A 16,891-nucleotide genomic window follows, 5' to 3' on the forward strand; every position below is an offset into this window, starting at 1 on the left:
ATTAATATTTCATTGTACAAAAAATATTATAAAATTATTAAGAGAAGGGGAGTTGAAAGCGACAAAAAAGTAATGCAATTTTGAAGTGAGTGCATTTCACGAAACATGGTTTGAACGAGCACACATGGATCTTCCTAAAATTTATCGATTCCGTTGCCTATTTTTTAATGATACAGTCATCACGATACAGATCTTCAATAAATGAGTTAAAGTTAAATGATGACGTTATTATCGATTGGATAAACTTTTATCGAGAGGCAAATGTACTAGTTATATATTATTCATTTAGGGCCGGTTGTTCCCAACCTGTTGGTAAACTAACTAATAATTAAAGCATAATGTCTATCCTTCTTTAATTTGTAAAGAAAAACAGACACATATATATGATTTAACTATTAGTTAGTTTACCAACAGGTTGGAACAACCGGCCCTTACTCAAATGTACGTAAAAGTAGTAGTAGTATACATATGTGTATGGGCGGAGAAAGGTTTCATCCTTTCCCTTGCATTCCTATCTCATCGAAAAAACCTGACCTAATCCAACAACCGAGAGAATCCCGTTAGTGTGCATCCCGATAGCGCACATCATACATACATATAGGTATATATTATATACCTATATATGTATAATATATGCGTGTGCATAGATGCACGATGCATGTGTGTATATATGATATGATGTGCGCTATTCCGTTGAACCCTCTCGATTTCTTTAACAAGGGGCTGCAGAAAAGGTTTCGCTTCTCCCCTGCCCATATGTGTGTGTGTATCTATACATGAACAAAGTACGTCCTTTAGCATTGATATAAACTGTTATATTTCCCAAACTCCTTTTGTTACTATTTTACATATTCACCGCCAAGCGTATTTTATGTGACTTTTCGTTCATGCCAATTGAATCATCCAATATTAAAAAAAAAACAATAAAAAATTTAATTGATATAGTAGTAAAAATTTATAGTATTGAATCGCATAAAAATATAGTAGGTACGTGACATTTATTTATTTGACTGCCCTATGATGACGGTCAATAAGGCGGTGAGTGTGTTAAATAATAACTAACAGCTAGAATTTTGTTACTTTGAGTTATAATTTTGACTAGAAAGAATCCCGTTTTCAACAATTTCACCCTCATAAATTTTTTCAGAGAAAGTATAATAAATGGTTTTTGTCACAATAGTAAGTGACGTACGAAGAGTTTTAGGGTCATAAATCATTCAGTATTAGAGTACGCTGTACTAGTATTTCAACAAAACCCGTCTCATAATAAAAGCTAACTCAGGTAGAAAGGCTACAGTGGAAAGACAAAATAATATCTAATAGACCAAAACAGACTGAAATTACTATGTTTATAGATCCCTATGTTTTGAAATATGAAAATTTTTCTCATCTGTCGTTTGCAGAAAATATACCTACCGGTAAATTTGTCATAAAAACGTATAAATATATAAAATTATATATAAAATATGTCCATATATATTTTTTTCTTATTATAATTTCTGTTTCTATATATTGCAGGAAAAATAATAAGAAAAATTAAAAAATATATACTTACATGATCCGATGGTTATATTATATCGATTCAACGAGACTTTACTTCTATTATTCGTTATCGATATCACGATTTCCTTCTGCAAATTTTGTCATATTGTGTTCCTCGTAAAACATTTCATCAATTACAAAACGCTGTAAGAAAATGTTACATTTCGCAGGTCTCTCTTACAGAAAACATCTTTTCTTAGTATCGCGATGCTTCATATTTCTCTAACAATATTTACGATTTGTATCTTATCTTATTGAAAAACATCGCGAGGAAAAAATTGTAGTAACAAAGTTCAGTATAGAGTTCAGATGTTAAGAAACTGCGTTTTTTTTTCGAAATATATGTCATAACGATGTTAAATAGTATCTTTTCAGCGGCATATATGCCGACAAACAACGCCAAAAAGAATACAAAATGCCTCAGCAGACCTACATACACGATGGCCTCGTCTACTCTCGCTAACCGGGACACGCGTTAAAGTCACCGCGCGCGCCGCAGATGTTGCCTACGCAAGGATATTAAGATTACGCCGCGCGCGTCAGGATGCGTCAGATTTAATCGTGTTCATATCCGTTTATTCACTGGAATTCTACCATTCGAATTTTAAGCCATACGTCAATAGAACCGAAAGCCTTTTATATCCTCAAAGCGTAAGCAGCGTGACGCAAAATAGAAGCAATTAACGTTAAATTGAATCTTAAAGCGTGTCAATAGTATGCAACCGTGTTATCTTGCCGAGATGCATTTTGCAGTGTTAAACTTGTTATTTGCAAACAGTTCCGCTTAATTAATTCAAGTCAGCAAAACGAGCTTATACTTGAATTGTATAATCCTACACAATTTATTCCGTTCAAGAAAAAGAAAGAGATTCAGGGATGAACATCCAGAAACTGAGATTCCACGGGATGTCTTCCCGTGAGACAATTGAATATGATTCGCACGCGAATCTCTCTCGGTACAAAACTCTTATTTTACGCAGCGTCTTTTGAGACCGGACGTTATAAACATAATTTAAAAAAAAAAAAAAAGTAAGTCGAACTGCATATCTATTTCTAGGCAGGATTTTCGCGGGACGAGAGCTCGCGGCGTATCTAGCCGATGCATTATCGCGCTATTTTTATCTAACGGTAAAGATCGTCCCGTGTGGCCCGGCGCGACGGAGACGCGGTGGAGGCGGAAGGGAAACCTGCACTGCCCGGTTTCTTGCTGCCATGATTGGTAGTGGCCGTCAGTGCTTGCTTAACCGTTGGGCCGTTAGCAGGAGCGCGAATATACTCTCCCGGAGCTCTCCGCTCCGACTCTCCCGACTCACTTCGGCGTCAGCTCCTCCCGCGTCCACCTCCCGCGCGTTTCGCAGCGGAAGATCGCGGAACGCCGACGGAACCGCACCGTCTACGGCGATTCCCCGGCTGACGATCCCCGTCTCCGGTTTCGCCTGTGCATTTTTCTCGGTGCAGCCGAGGAAGTTGGGGCCCGCTTCCGTCTCTGGCCAGAGGTGAGTCACCGAGACGAATTATTTTGCGCGATGACGCGACCTTCTTTATACCTGTCCTCTCGCAGCAGGTATCCTTCCCTTTGCTTTTCTTCGGGACGCATATCCGAGGGCCCATACCGAACAGGTCCGACTGTTCAATGGGCCCTCAGGTCCCATTGTCTTCTTTCCTTTTTTTTTCTTTCCTCCACGATTGCCCTGAATCTCCCCGTGTCGGTGAAAGTTCCAAAGTCGTAGCGACGAATCGTCTGGCGGTACTTTCATTGCGGCCAGCAATCTACACGGACCTAAACTACACGGAGCTGATGGCAGGTGGAATTTAATCGACGGGGAACGACAGGTCGTTGAATTTGACATCAACCTCCCAATTACGGTTTCCCAATTTATGGAGTAAACCAATGGAAAGTGGAGTAAGCCTAATATGAATACTTTCATGCTGAGAAATTTCGCTCTATTATCATATACGGAGTGTCCCACTTCCCGCGTATTGTCTTAAGGACAGATTCCTTGATTAATTTCGGGTCGATTTTTCCTCAGCGAGAATATGTCGAGAGAAATTGTAATCTCTAGCAACTTTCAACTTTTTTTCAATCGTTCGCAACTTGAAAGTTATTATTTAAATTTCTTTATGTTACTGTTAATGAAAAATTTAATATTAATAAAAAAATTGCTTTGAATATTGAATATAAAAAAAATCGTGCATAGTATTTTCCACATCCTCGATACGATAAATATGATTGATGAATACGAGGAATGTCTCGCGGAGTTAGAATTTACAATACGGCGATATCTTGTTTCTTCGCAAAAGAAGCGGAGCATTGCAAAAGTGTCAAATGCAATTAAATCCTGCTTATGTTACGAGACTTTCAGCACTAAGAAACTCGTAATTCGATCCTATATTTGTCGCACGCAGCATTTACCATCACGTATTAGCTATTCTTTCACAAAAAAAGGAAGAAACGATTTCAAAAAATTAAACTTTTTTGAATTTTTAGTTGTATTTAATCTTAATAAACTTTATGAGGTCTCGAAGATTGAAGTAATACTGATCAGGTGATAGCAAAAGTGTGATGGGCAAGGATTTTCTTAACAGAAACGTAATTCAGGTTTTAATTTAAAAAATTTAATAAATCGAAGTTGAAATTAAAATAGTTTTAATTAATTAAAATTCTGTCTTGATCTGTTAAATTCTTCCTGTCTTCTTCTAACAACAAGTGTAAATTAAACTTATTATCGCTTAAGAGATAATGCGTCAAGTTTACGCTTAGATAATGCGAGTAATTAGAGTTAAATAAATGTCGTATTGTCAACAGATACTTCTGAACACACAAAAAGTAGTATTTAAATATGTTATGTATATCAAACATCCTGATAGCTATTAAGTTAACAGAAAGTAGATATAGATAAGAAGTGTTTTCCATTTCAAAGGAAACGCTGCATTTTTGCGTCATCGGGATACATATGATAGCAAGTTTATCTCTATCTTTACAATGTTTGCTTAAAGTTTAAACAGAGCATTTATTACCATGCTGCTTGGCAGCATGCAATGCTCTGTACTTGCTGCACGATGAGGCAAGCTTCTGAAATATCGTTAAGAATTTTGCATCCAAATTGCTACCGTGACGCTCAATTACTTCACATTTCTGCGAAATGTAACTGCGTAATATGGGATATCTGCAAAGCTGATACTTTTTACGAATATAATATTTCAAAGATCTCCCTGAGAATAGAAACGATTTCGCTGACACGCGGGTCATTATATAACACGCGGATGTAACGTACGCAAAAAATATTTCCGTATGTTTTGTCGGAATTCCCCGGCTTTTATTTCTCTCTTTCTCTCTGTCGCTCTGACATCACGATCCGACACGGCTATATCGAGACTTTTATTCGAGGAATAATCGGTCACGGTATTTATCCGTCGTGTCTTTTTTCCCTCCTCTCACAGCTAGTATATAATTACTTCATTCGGATCGTAACTTCGAAATTAACGATGACGGATATAGATAATGGACTCCCGGAAAAACCGGTATTGTGACGAGCTGAGCTTTCGCAAAGAAGGGAAACTGCACGGCGACATAATTATATGGGCATCTGTGCGCACGGTGCACATTGTGTCATTTACGTACATAATGACGTCTAATTACTCACGATGTTTAACATTCTTGACTTTTATGCGTTCATTTGTATCTATCACTGCCTTCCGAGTTTTCACCTCGTAACGCGTTCGTAGAAAAAAAAATCACAATTGATTACCGTTGTTATATTGCAAAATCTTGGAAGATAATTCTGTGGAAAGCGCAAATCGTTCATTATTTTGCAATGTAATTTTGATGTCGTATTAAGTGACATAAAGATATTTTTTAAAATGCACATTTAATCGTCGAAAATAAAATTGGGATAAATTACGTTCAAATTATAGATTTTGAATCGTCGAAAATAAAGTTGGGATAAATTACGTTCAAATTATAGATTTTGAATTGACATACATCCACAAAGTATTTAAAAAAAACATTAATTTTTCAAAGATGTTTAAACGTCTTTTTGTTTTAATTAAATAATTTTTTTTAAATAAAAATTTTGAAAAACACTTAGGCCGGTATTCATATATAGTCAGATCTTATATTTAAGATCATCTTAAGTTTTATATTTGGATGCTGAACGACTCGTTTCATTGACTACGGAGTATCTAAAGATAAACTTAAGACGATCTTATATATAAGATCTGACTATGAATATCGGCCTTAATCGTCGAAAATAAAGTTGGGATAAATTACGTTCAAATTATAGATTTTGAATTTATATTATTCCACAAGTATAAAAAAATGTGTTTATTTTTTATAGATGTTTAAACGCCTTTTTGTTTTAATTGAATAGGACTTTCCTCTTGGAACATGGAATGGCTAGGCATTCTATTGCTATCGGGAATAATCTCAAATGTAGTCGCAGAACCGTAAGTATAAATATATCAATCAGATATATTATTATCAGATATATTTTCATTCAAAATGATTTATCTCATGACGCCTCGTAATAACAAACTGTGTTTGCATTGCGATCTATGAAAGCCCACCGTATTTGATTGTATTGTAACGTGGGATAATTCCTCAATGTTAACAATACTAACGGTAGATAGTTTTGTTTTTTTAATAAGTCCGAAGAGAGAATAGAATGGAAAAGCTGGAATGAGGAAGATTCATGTTCTCCTTTAAGGTATTACACTATTATTGCGCCGAAAGTGGTACGTCCTGATTCGGAATATCATGTAGCGGCGAGTACCACCGGCGTGTCGACGCCGTCAGTGATATACGTTGAATTGACTGGCGAACTGGATTCGGGAAAAACATTCAACATTTCACGGACCGCAACCGTCGAGCCTTATTCCACTCAGATCTTGCGATTAGACGTACGTATGAATTTGCGGTCGTAGTCTAATATTGTGGTAGCCTGTATGAATTTTCTTACTTAAAAGTGAGAACTATCTACTACTTTATGTCGTAATTTAACATTCATATAATGAATTTTGCTTACAATGTGTAGATTGGCGAGACCACGCCGGGAAAATACAAACTCACAGCACGCGGTCTGTCCGGTATTGATTTTTCTAAATCGAAGGATATCGAGTATGTACATAAAAGTTACTCCGTCTTCATCCAGACCGACCGGGCGATTTATAAACCCGGTCACAAAGTTATGTTTCGTTGTATAATATTGGATTCGAGGCTGAGACCGAGCATTGTGGGACCGACGGACGTATATATCGTCGTAAGTGCATACATATATATGTATATATACAAGTATATGTATATCTTTCACTGTTACATAAAACTTATGTGTGCATGTCATGTAAACTTTGATGCTCATAACAATAAAATAGTACTAACTCTTCTTCAGAATATACAATTATTATTGTAAAGTACTATTCAGTATTATACTTCAAATACTTAAGAAAAAAATTTACTACAGGATGGCGATGGTAATCGTATCAAGCAATGGATTCGGCCACCAGTGACTCATGGTATTTTCGGCAGTGAATTGGAGTTGTCGCATTCACCAGTATTAGGAAAGTGGAAGCTTGTTGCCAACGTCGGCGATCAGACGTTTGAAAAGGAATTTGATGTCGCGGAGTACGTTCTACCGAACTTCGAGGTGACGATCGACTCGCCGAAGCACGTACAGTTCAAAGAATCGAAAGTCACAGCAACTGTCCACGCAAAGTAAGCGACTGTTCCAACAACAATTTACGAGGGAGATAAGTTTTATGGATTTGCGGAAAATTCCCGTCAGTCCCGTCCGCGTGAATCTTACGTTATTGGAGATGGTTTTTCAGCTATCTCAGGAAACGTTAATTTATAATCACTTAAAGAATTGATAATGATTTGAACTATTTGACTCTACTTAAGCCACATTTGACCGAAAGTATTCATTTGTAAGTGGACATAATTTAGGTACACCTATGGAAAACCAGTAAAAGGTGAAGCTACGATAACAGCTTATCCAGACATTTTCTCTGGCGTGATCCAACCCATATTCCAACAACCTGTGAGGAAAGTGGTACCGATTAACGGAAAAGTTACAATCGATTTCGATATATTGTCTGAATTAAGGTAAATCCGATATAATATTGCATTGGTTACAGATATATGGCGTTATATATACTGCGTATTTCCGATTTTCCTCTTACTTTTTGAAGTATTGTAGCGTTTAAAAAAATTTCTGCTTAAGGAATAAAAAATTGTCGAAACTTATATTACTTTTTTGACACTCGACAAGTTTTAAATTATGAAACATTGTATATATATTGCATCATACACGTACTAATACATTATATTTAATAGATTAACTGACGAATATGAAAGGCCCATTATGATCGACGTGGTGGTGGAAGAAGAATTAACTACCCGAAGGCAAAACGCTTCGGCACAAATAACGCTACACAAACACCCGTACACGATGGAATTAATAAGGACATCGGAATATTTCAAACCGGGACTGAAATATACTGCTTTCGTAAGTCGAATATCTTATTATAATACTCAACAAATAAACTTGAATACTCAAGTTGCAACTATTGTGTAATATATTATATCTTTTGCAGTTAAAATTAACATATCACGACGGATCGCCAGTACAGGACACCAAAAACGACGTCTTGATAGCATACGGGTACACATATAATCAATCGGCGTATTCAAATATCACAAGAAAATTAGATGAGCATGGCATGGTGCAATTAGACTTTTATCCGCCTAAGGCAAAGGATAACATCTCCTTTCCTCTAAATGTTGAGGTAACATTATTAATCAAGCCTCCGTGTGTGTTACTTAGAAATACCTAATTGTGATACCTAATTGTTTGTGTATATACGCAGGCACAGTACCTAAACCTCCATGAATGGTTCCCCTCAACTAATCAAGCCATGTCCGTAAGCAACGAATACATCCAAGCGATTCTGAAAACAGAAAAACCAACAGTACGTTTTGCATCTGTTATCATTAGAAATCTTTCGGCTAATAATATTCTCACAATCTTTTAATTCGCAAGGTGAACAATTATGTCGACATCGAAGTGAATTCTACCGCACCGTTGAAATACATAAGTTATGAGGTACTTGGTCGCGGTGATATCTTGCATGCAGACTCGATCTACGTGCAAGACAAGTACACGACCTCATTCAGGTAAGTAGTTAAATATTAAAGAAGAGTGTTCGGACTTTTCTGATACCTAGTCGAATTTTAAGTCTTTCGAATCCTTCGGGTCATTAAAAAAACAATTCTGAGATTCGAACTTTTGCCGGTATTCATAGCCTAATCTCATATTTAAGATCGTCATAATAAGTACTACCTTGAGACGCTATATGGTCTTTTCATTGGCTGAATGGAGTCTTAAGACTGCCTTTGATCAGACTTAACGATCTTAAATATAAGATTAAACTATGAATATCACTCTTTGACACCCCGATCGTACAAGCGAAACTTTTCGACCGAAACTTTTGACCGAGTTTTAGATTAAAATTGATATTTTACATAATAAAAATACGTTTCAGGTTTTTAGCAACATACGTCATGGCACCCACTGCACATGTGATTGTATACTACGTACGGACGGATGGAGAAGTAATAGCGGACTCGTTAGACGTTGAACTCACGGGAGTACTTCAAAATCATGTAAGTCATCGCAAGTTATTATAGCGCTTGTGAAACGCGCTAAGTTTCACATTAAAGATTTACATTAGAAAAAAATTAATGTAGAGCGTGAATGTAAATAATATTCTAACATTATAATCTGCATACTTATAGATCGATCTTAAAGTAACACCAGACGAAGTTGAGCCCGGAGCTAACGTTAATATTATCATATCTGCGAAACCAAATTCTTTCGTTGGATTGTTAGGTATTGACCAGAGATCCATGTTGCTGAAATCTGGAAATGATATCTCTTATGTACGTAGTATATTATAAATATCTGTAAATTTCTGTTCGAGCGATTTCATTTAATTGATTCCGATTGCATTCATTAATTGCGCGCAGGATCAAGTGTATAAGGAGCTGCAGTCGTACGATAAGGCAGAAGCGTCGCCACACGCAGATGCGTTCTTCGGCCGTCACCTCTGGAGGCCCGGCTCAGGAACAGCGGACGACGTCTTTCAAGTAAAACATGCTAGGATATATTTCATCATATTATCCTCTCGCTTGTTATCCGATAATCAGATTAAAATGACGAATGTCTTTAACAGAAAACTGGCGTGGTAATCCTCACAAACGGATACGTCCACGAGAATTTCCCTATACGTAAGTGTCGAAATGCAAAATTTAAGATATACTTATTATATTTAGTAAAAGGACTAACGCGCACTTAAAAACATAACGCGCACATTCGTTAAATATAAAGTATTTATAAATTAAAGTATTTTGTGGAATATGCGACACATCGAATAACTATATTCCAACTTATTTATAATATAGCATGAGAATAACATCCTTGTTCTCGATTTATTCTTTTTAATCAGTATCGACCGTTGAGCCGATCTCGGTCAGATTAGATATATATTTTTTAACCGAGCTTGTATGTGTGTAGTATACTACAGATCTAGTATCGAGGACGTGATGTATGCGTCCGCTGCGGGAATGTCGGGACTCTCAGGCCCGGCTGCTGCATTACCGCCCGAGAAGGTCAAAGTTCGCAAGAATTTCCCTGAAACTTGGCTTTGGCAAACGCTTGACGCTGGGTAATGCCATTGACATAATAAATTATCATGCATACACTATCATTTTACACATCCACTCGTTAATTTTTTGAACACGTAATTATTCACTTTAGATAGACATTTAATTGCATAATAGAAATCGTTCCTTACTGTTTCGTAGCATCTCTTTAATACATCTTCAAGCTACTATTTTATTTTATACATATACATGATATAATCTTTTTTTGGACTAAGAATTTTGGTGGAAAATTCGATATCCAAAATCTACACTCATATATTCCATTAAAATATTAACATGTAATAAAATCTGTACAAGAAATAACGCAAACTAGAATGCTTCGCATTAAAGTTGTTGCGGTGGAAAATGGCGCTGGGTAACTTATGGTGATGGAAAAAAATCTTCAATTTTTCAGGATCCTTATTTTGCATTTCCGTCGATTTGGAAACGCTCTGTACATACACGCGCTGTACTCTGTATATAATTTGAATATTATTTAACATGTGGATTTAGGTATCATATTATCTCTAATATACATATATGTATATAATATATTTACTTCGGATACAATCCGAAATTGAATTTAATATCTTGTCTACTTGTCTATAATCTTTAATATGTTAGACAGACATCTATTTCTGATAATTTCTTTTACGTAAATAAAATTTTTTAATTTTCAGAATATGATTCCGCGGTCTTGTAGCTTACGCGTCACTCTTAAACGTGGCAATAATATTTATATAAATATATTAGAGACTATAAATTTATTATTTGAGATTGGTAAAAAAACTTTCAGAGATAGATGCGAATCTAAGAAATCTCATACGATACAGTAGGTGCAGAGCTGGTGAAATAAAATATATCAATTATTTATTATGAAATTAAGCCTCTCTTATACAGATTTACAATTATCTCTAATTGTTATAATTTCTTATGCATTGAATATTCTGTGAAGATAATCATGTCGTGTCAAAAATTAAAGAAATATTCATTAGGCTATATCGATAGTATTTGAGTATAGCGATAGAGATTTATACCTTATTTCGATTCATGATCGGGGCTGGTGTAATACAACATGCAGAATTGGATTGCAGGACCACAAATTTTGGAGGGTAGAATAACGGGCTCGCCTCACGGGTTGTCCACGCTTCGACCAGACCTTGGTCCACCTGTCACGCACAGATTAGCGACAAGACCACCGCTGGCAGGTCCTTACGCATTCTCTCGCATCCCACCCCCTGTCTGGAATAAGCCCCGTGTATTCCTAATGCATGACATCTTAAACACCTGGCTTTTCACAAACTTCTCTTCAGGGTATTTATTTCGTATCTTGTATACTTTTAGCGTGTTACGCACGTCTGTATAAATACGGTATATATGCAGGGTGTACGTGTATTGAAAAAAAAAAAAGAGAGAAAATCTGCCGTTTCGAAGTTATAAAGTAAAATATCGCTTCCGCTCGATACATCGGCCTGAAATTTGCCTCTCGCGAGTTTTTCAGTGACACCCTGTATACCTGTAAATAACGTGCATACCGTATTGTACAGTTACGTGAAAGTTGATCAAGGTAAAAGGTGCGATCTCATGTTTCTCAAGAATGTAAATGTAAGTTGCGTTACAAAGGCTTGTTCTGCGTATCATGCATATCTCAGTTCTCGAAAAAAATGAACTGTCTTGCATCATGTCATTCACAAAGGAACGATCGATTTTTATCCGCGTATAACACCGTTCGCTATTTATACATCATTTATGTTAAAACGTGTGTCTCCGCATTTGTGAAGGTGAAGGATACGTAAGAATATTTCATATTACATCAACTTGCTTGTATCGTGTACACCTGTATTGTCGCTTCATTAGAAAGCTGCAATATAATCTCTTTTATCGCTATCCGAAGCATTATACTTTTCGGAGGTAGATCAGTTCAGTTCGTCGTATATTTCAATTTATTTATTATTTAAATGATAACAGTACACGAGATGTAGGATACCCTCTAAATACTTTACCTTTGTTGCGCGATTATGATAATATTAAGTATGTACATGTGCTCTTGCAGGTATAATGGAAAAACAGAATTACGACGCGCTGTACCAGATTCCATCACATCTTGGATACTGACTGCATTTTCCGTCAACGACGCGCACGGATTAGGCCTCATAGAGGAACCCAGAAAGGTTGTTACAGATATGTATACATACATACACATTTATATGATCTATATACGCGCGCGGAAATCCCGAGATAAAGGAAAAACCAATTTATTTAATAAATTTCCTTGGGGAGTAAATTTAATAATTTAATTTGCTATAACAAAGTAAATGGCGTAAGTTTCATTAATTCTCCGATTCTCTTTGCTCGCGCGGTTCACTATTCTCTGTTTTTATTGATTTTTTTTACCAATCTCTTCTTTTAATCTGCAATAAATGGCGCAACGTTGGATTACATGTATGACGACTATCTTTGTATATACGTAAGGTATATGCGTAAACGTGATAAAAATTTGTGCGACATTGTAGCAAAACAGAAAACTGTTTTATAGAAGTATGAAAAAGATGATCGCTTTAATCACCGAACTATTGTATTATATACTATTTATTATCTGTTTATTAGTTGAAAGTGTTCAAACCCTTCTTCATATCCGTGGATTTGCCGTACTCGGTAATACGGGGAGAAATCGTGGGGATACAGATTGTGGTGTTCAATTATATGAATAAGGACGTGACAGCTGAAGTTCTGCTAACAAACGAGGGACAATTTGACTTCGCGGAGGTTTCTAATGAAGTTCACGATGTACCGAGTAAGTGATGTAATGTTATTTAAGTCGAGAAAAAAAGAGAATGACAATAATAGACTTGTTGTTTATAATTATGACTATATAATTATGAGAATCCAATTAAGAAAAGTTTACAGGATTAAATTGCTGTTGTTTAATTTTTCAGAATTGGAGTTATATCGCAAGAAAAAAGTCGATGTGAAAGCCAATTCCGGCTCGAGTGTGTCATTCATGATTATTCCAAGAGAATTGGGGTACATCACTATAAAAGTGACCGCTAACAGCGTTTTAGCTGGCGACAGTGTTGAACACAAATTACTTGTCAACGTAATGATCTTTTATTTCTATTTTTTGCTCGCGCAACTGTCCGACAACCATAAATATGTTGTTCTACTTTAAGGCTGAGGGAGAAACGCAATATAAAAACGAAGCGGTATTTCTGGATTTGAGAAATGCTGACCAGGCGGGTGCAAATGTCACCATCAACATACCTAATAATGCAGTTCCAGGATCCGAGAACATACAAATTTCTGCAGTTGGTAATAATATTGCTTCCAATTTAATAAAATCTTGTCGATTTTCTATTCCCCAAGCTAATCTCTTCTAAATTTTTTATAATCCACATTGAGTATCAATTTAATAATAAGCTATAAATAATTACATATCGTGTCGATAATTTATACTACGTATGTAATACGTGTGCAAATTTATTCCACGTAAAACCTTGAAAAATATCCCACTCTTTTATTGATTGTGTATTACACAGGTGACATCTTGGGTCCAAGTATCCCGAACTTGGCAAATTTAATAAGAATGCCGTTTGGTTGCGGCGAGCAGAACATGCTCAACTTTGTACCAAATATTGTCATTCTAAATTATCTGAAGGTACCGATAATTATCTTTTTTGCTATATGGCGCACAATATAATTTATATTTAAAAAAAAACTACTTTTCAGAATACGAATCAATTAACGCAAGCCGTGCAAAGCAAAGCGTTAAAATATCTGGACATCGGCTACCAGCAGGAATTGACTTACAGACATAACGATGGCTCGTTTAGCGCGTTTGGCATGTCGGATCCTAGCGGGAGTACATGGTACGCGCAACAAGATTATCTAACAATTATTTCATCCACAAGGTCCAAGATGTTTGTCATTTAAGTCATAAGATCTAAAGTTATTACGTTCATCAGGCTTACAGCATTCGTAGCGAAGTCTTTCAAGCAAGCGGCGGATTACATAGCGGTTGAGGATAGGATCATAAACGAGGCATTGCAGTGGTTGTCCAACAATCAAGCAGCAAACGGTTCTTTTCCCGAAGTGGGAAAAGTTAGCCATCGCGATATGCAGGGTGGAGCTGCCAAGGGACTCGCTCTAACGGCATACACGCTTATTGCTTTCCTGGAAAATGAGGTAAATACAATTATTAGCGCAATATCTTTTTATTTAATAGCACTTAAAGAGATATAACTGTTTGCTAGAAATATGTCGTTTAAAAGCAATGCGCAAAATAAAGACTGCGTTTTCTATGTTACACAATTATTGAAACCGAACATATTATTGTAGGAATCTTTGGGAAAATATCGTAATACTATAAACAAGGCTGTTGACTACATTGTTCGTAATATGGAAGGATTAAACGATACCTATGCATTGAGCCTATGTGCCTACGCCTTACATTTGGCGAAGCACCCTTATGAGACATCGGCATTTAACTTCCTGGAATCGAAAGCTATGACGAAACAGGACCTCAAATGGTGGAGCAAACCCATTCCGAAAGACAATAAAAATCCACACTACTCTTTACCGCGTTCTGTTGACGTCGAAATGACATCGTACGCTTTACTCTTGTATCTTAGACGCAATTTAGTCGCAGATGCAATTCCTGTAATGAAGTGGCTCGTCAAGCAAAGAAATACAGAAGGCGGCTTTGCGTCGACGCAAGTAAGCGATTATTTCAAGTACAAAATTATTATTTCAAGCATGCAAGTAAGGATGAACTGAAGTTTAATTAAAAATTATATGTAAAATAATTTAGGATACCGTGATTGGACTTCAAGCATTGGCGAAGCTTGCTGAAAAACTGTCAAAGGACACGAGTTCGGTTCGAATAGCGTTTAAATACGACAAAGAAGGTCAAAATTACATAAACATAAATAGTGGGAATTCCATGATACTCCAAAAGCAGATAGTAAGTTTAAACGAATTGTTGCGCGTACATTACGCGTTATTACAGCGAGATATTAATACTTTTGCATTTCTCGCAGCTACCTTCGAAAACACGATCTGTCAATATAACAGCGTCTGGTAGAGGTTTTGTACTGGTGCAAGTTTCGTATCAATATAATCTAAACGTGACTGGTGCATTCCCGTTGTTTACCTTGGATCCTCAAGTGGATAAAAATTCCAACGCTAATCATTTACAACTTTCTATATGCTCAGGGTATGTTCTTATTATTATCTATTATATCTAAGTCGAATAATCTTAAATCATATCGGTGAGCAAGAAAAGTATGAATACTTTTTTTTTAATTCTGATATTGTTATGCAGTAATGATTTGTCATGAAAGAGAAACAATTTTTCAATTTATTTTTTGATCCTAGCAAAGAGGGATACTTATATATGTGTATGAAATATATACTTAAGTTTAATTTTTCTCAAAAATAGAAAAATGAAGAGAGTGATCTGCTTCTTATGTCCATTTCTACCAATAAAGATTAACTTTAATCTTAGTTTACTTATTATTTTTCATCTTTTTCTAGTTCTAAAAATTAGAAAAAGATAAAAAGTAGATTAAAGTTAATCTGTAATCTGTATTAATAGAAATGGACATTAGACAGCAATTATACGACTTTGCTGATCGAAGATTATATAATCAAGCCATTATTTGTCAGATTTGTTCCAACCGAGGAAGCAAACGAGAGCAACATGGCTGTTATGGAAGTGAGCCTACCTTCTGGCTTCACAGTAGACAGAGATTCGCTACCGAGTTTAGAAATATCATCCCATGTAAAACGTGTGGAAACTAGAAATGGTGACACAATGGTGGTTTTATATTTCGACAAGGTATATATCACAGATTATAAATAATTATCAATTAACAAATTATTTGAATAGATTTTCCCATAAAAATCTGATAAGAGGTATAATTGATAAATAAGAAATAAAGAAAATCATTTATTATCATAGATGGTGAAGGAAGAATATTGTCCAACCGTGTCCGCGTTCAGGACGCATAAAGTAGCTAAGCAAAAACCAGTTCCCGTTTCTGTATACGACTATTATGATTCGTGTAAGTATAACGTAAATGTTTTATTGATAAATTAATCTAAACAAAAATGTAAAAGATATTCTAAGATAAATAATAATATGTAATATATCTTATAAGATTTTTAAAAATTACTTTTTTGCTGTTTTCACATGCACAGCAAGAAGAGCAAGAGCATTTTACGAGCCTAGAAAGACAACTTTGTGTGATCTGTGTGAGGATGAAGATTGCGAAGATATATGCGTTTCCAAACCTGGTAAACGAAAGGACAATGCTACAGCGTCCGCTGCATCCCACGTTTACACTTGTGTATATTTACCATTTACATTCTTCGCGTTTTACTATTCGCTTTATAAGTACTTGTAATTATATTGTTATCGAGGATAATTATTTCATTATACTATAAACTTTAATTCTAACAAAGTAACGTAAAGAAGCTGTATAAGTTGCGACCAAAGTATATATACTTGTTATACAGAATATAAGATATTATAATCTTTTTATGGAATGTCCAAATCAAACTAACATAAGATTTAATTATTTAATGATAATACTAAGTCTATATAATAAAACTTAATAATGTTTCTTGTTATTAATTAGCAGATATTATTTT

At 35.6% G+C, this 16,891-nt stretch overlaps 1 protein-coding gene and 1 long non-coding RNA gene across 3 annotated transcripts; one reads left to right on the forward strand and one right to left on the reverse strand.

The window, feature by feature from the left end:
- Positions 1 to 2,760: 2,760 nt before the first annotated feature.
- LOC139771541 (thioester-containing protein 1 allele S3) lies at positions 2,761 to 16,874 on the forward strand. 2 transcript variants are annotated; one of them, XM_071704405.1, is made up of 28 exons: positions 2,761 to 3,038; positions 5,913 to 5,988; positions 6,249 to 6,441; positions 6,576 to 6,800; positions 7,002 to 7,252; positions 7,484 to 7,642; positions 7,874 to 8,045; positions 8,134 to 8,325; positions 8,407 to 8,508; positions 8,580 to 8,713; positions 9,082 to 9,202; positions 9,335 to 9,478; positions 9,566 to 9,685; positions 9,772 to 9,826; positions 10,113 to 10,263; positions 12,294 to 12,411; positions 12,848 to 13,034; positions 13,177 to 13,337; positions 13,411 to 13,549; positions 13,777 to 13,895; positions 13,967 to 14,106; positions 14,203 to 14,422; positions 14,576 to 14,953; positions 15,048 to 15,200; positions 15,277 to 15,452; positions 15,905 to 16,076; positions 16,200 to 16,302; positions 16,439 to 16,874. In XM_071704405.1, the coding sequence occupies exons 2-28, from the start codon at positions 5,930 to 5,932 to the stop codon at positions 16,642 to 16,644; spliced, it is 4,350 nt and encodes a 1,449-aa protein (XP_071560506.1). In that variant the 5' UTR covers positions 2,761 to 3,038; positions 5,913 to 5,929; the 3' UTR covers positions 16,645 to 16,874. The 2 variants fall into 2 exon arrangements, with proteins under 2 accessions (XP_071560506.1, XP_071560505.1); XM_071704404.1 differs by lacking the exon at positions 10,113 to 10,263 and adding an exon at positions 11,335 to 11,554.
- On the reverse strand, positions 10,389 to 11,369 carry LOC139771544 (uncharacterized). The gene is made up of 2 exons (XR_011717922.1): positions 11,278 to 11,369; positions 10,389 to 10,714 (listed from the first exon to the last, which is right to left on the reverse strand). It is a non-coding gene; the product is annotated as an uncharacterized lncRNA (long non-coding RNA).
- Positions 16,875 to 16,891: the final 17 nt, after the last annotated feature.

This window comes from Temnothorax nylanderi, unplaced genomic scaffold (assembly GCF_030848795.1).
Source record: "Temnothorax nylanderi isolate EJ_2023f unplaced genomic scaffold, tnyl_v1.0 TNYL_tig0041_pilon, whole genome shotgun sequence".
NCBI lineage: Eukaryota > Metazoa > Arthropoda > Insecta > Hymenoptera > Formicidae > Temnothorax > Temnothorax nylanderi.

Coding starts and splice junctions, on each gene's coding strand:
- LOC139771541 (XM_071704404.1), top strand. CDS start 5,930: ATGGAATGGCTAGGCATTCTATTGCTATCGGGAATAATCTCAAATGTA. Junction 9,203..9,334: donor CGGGAGTACTTCAAAATCAT/GTAAGTCATCGC, acceptor GCATACTTATAG/ATCGATCTTAAAGTAACACC. Junction 9,827..11,334: donor CCACGAGAATTTCCCTATAC/GTAAGTGTCGAA, acceptor ATTGGATTGCAG/GACCACAAATTTTGGAGGGT.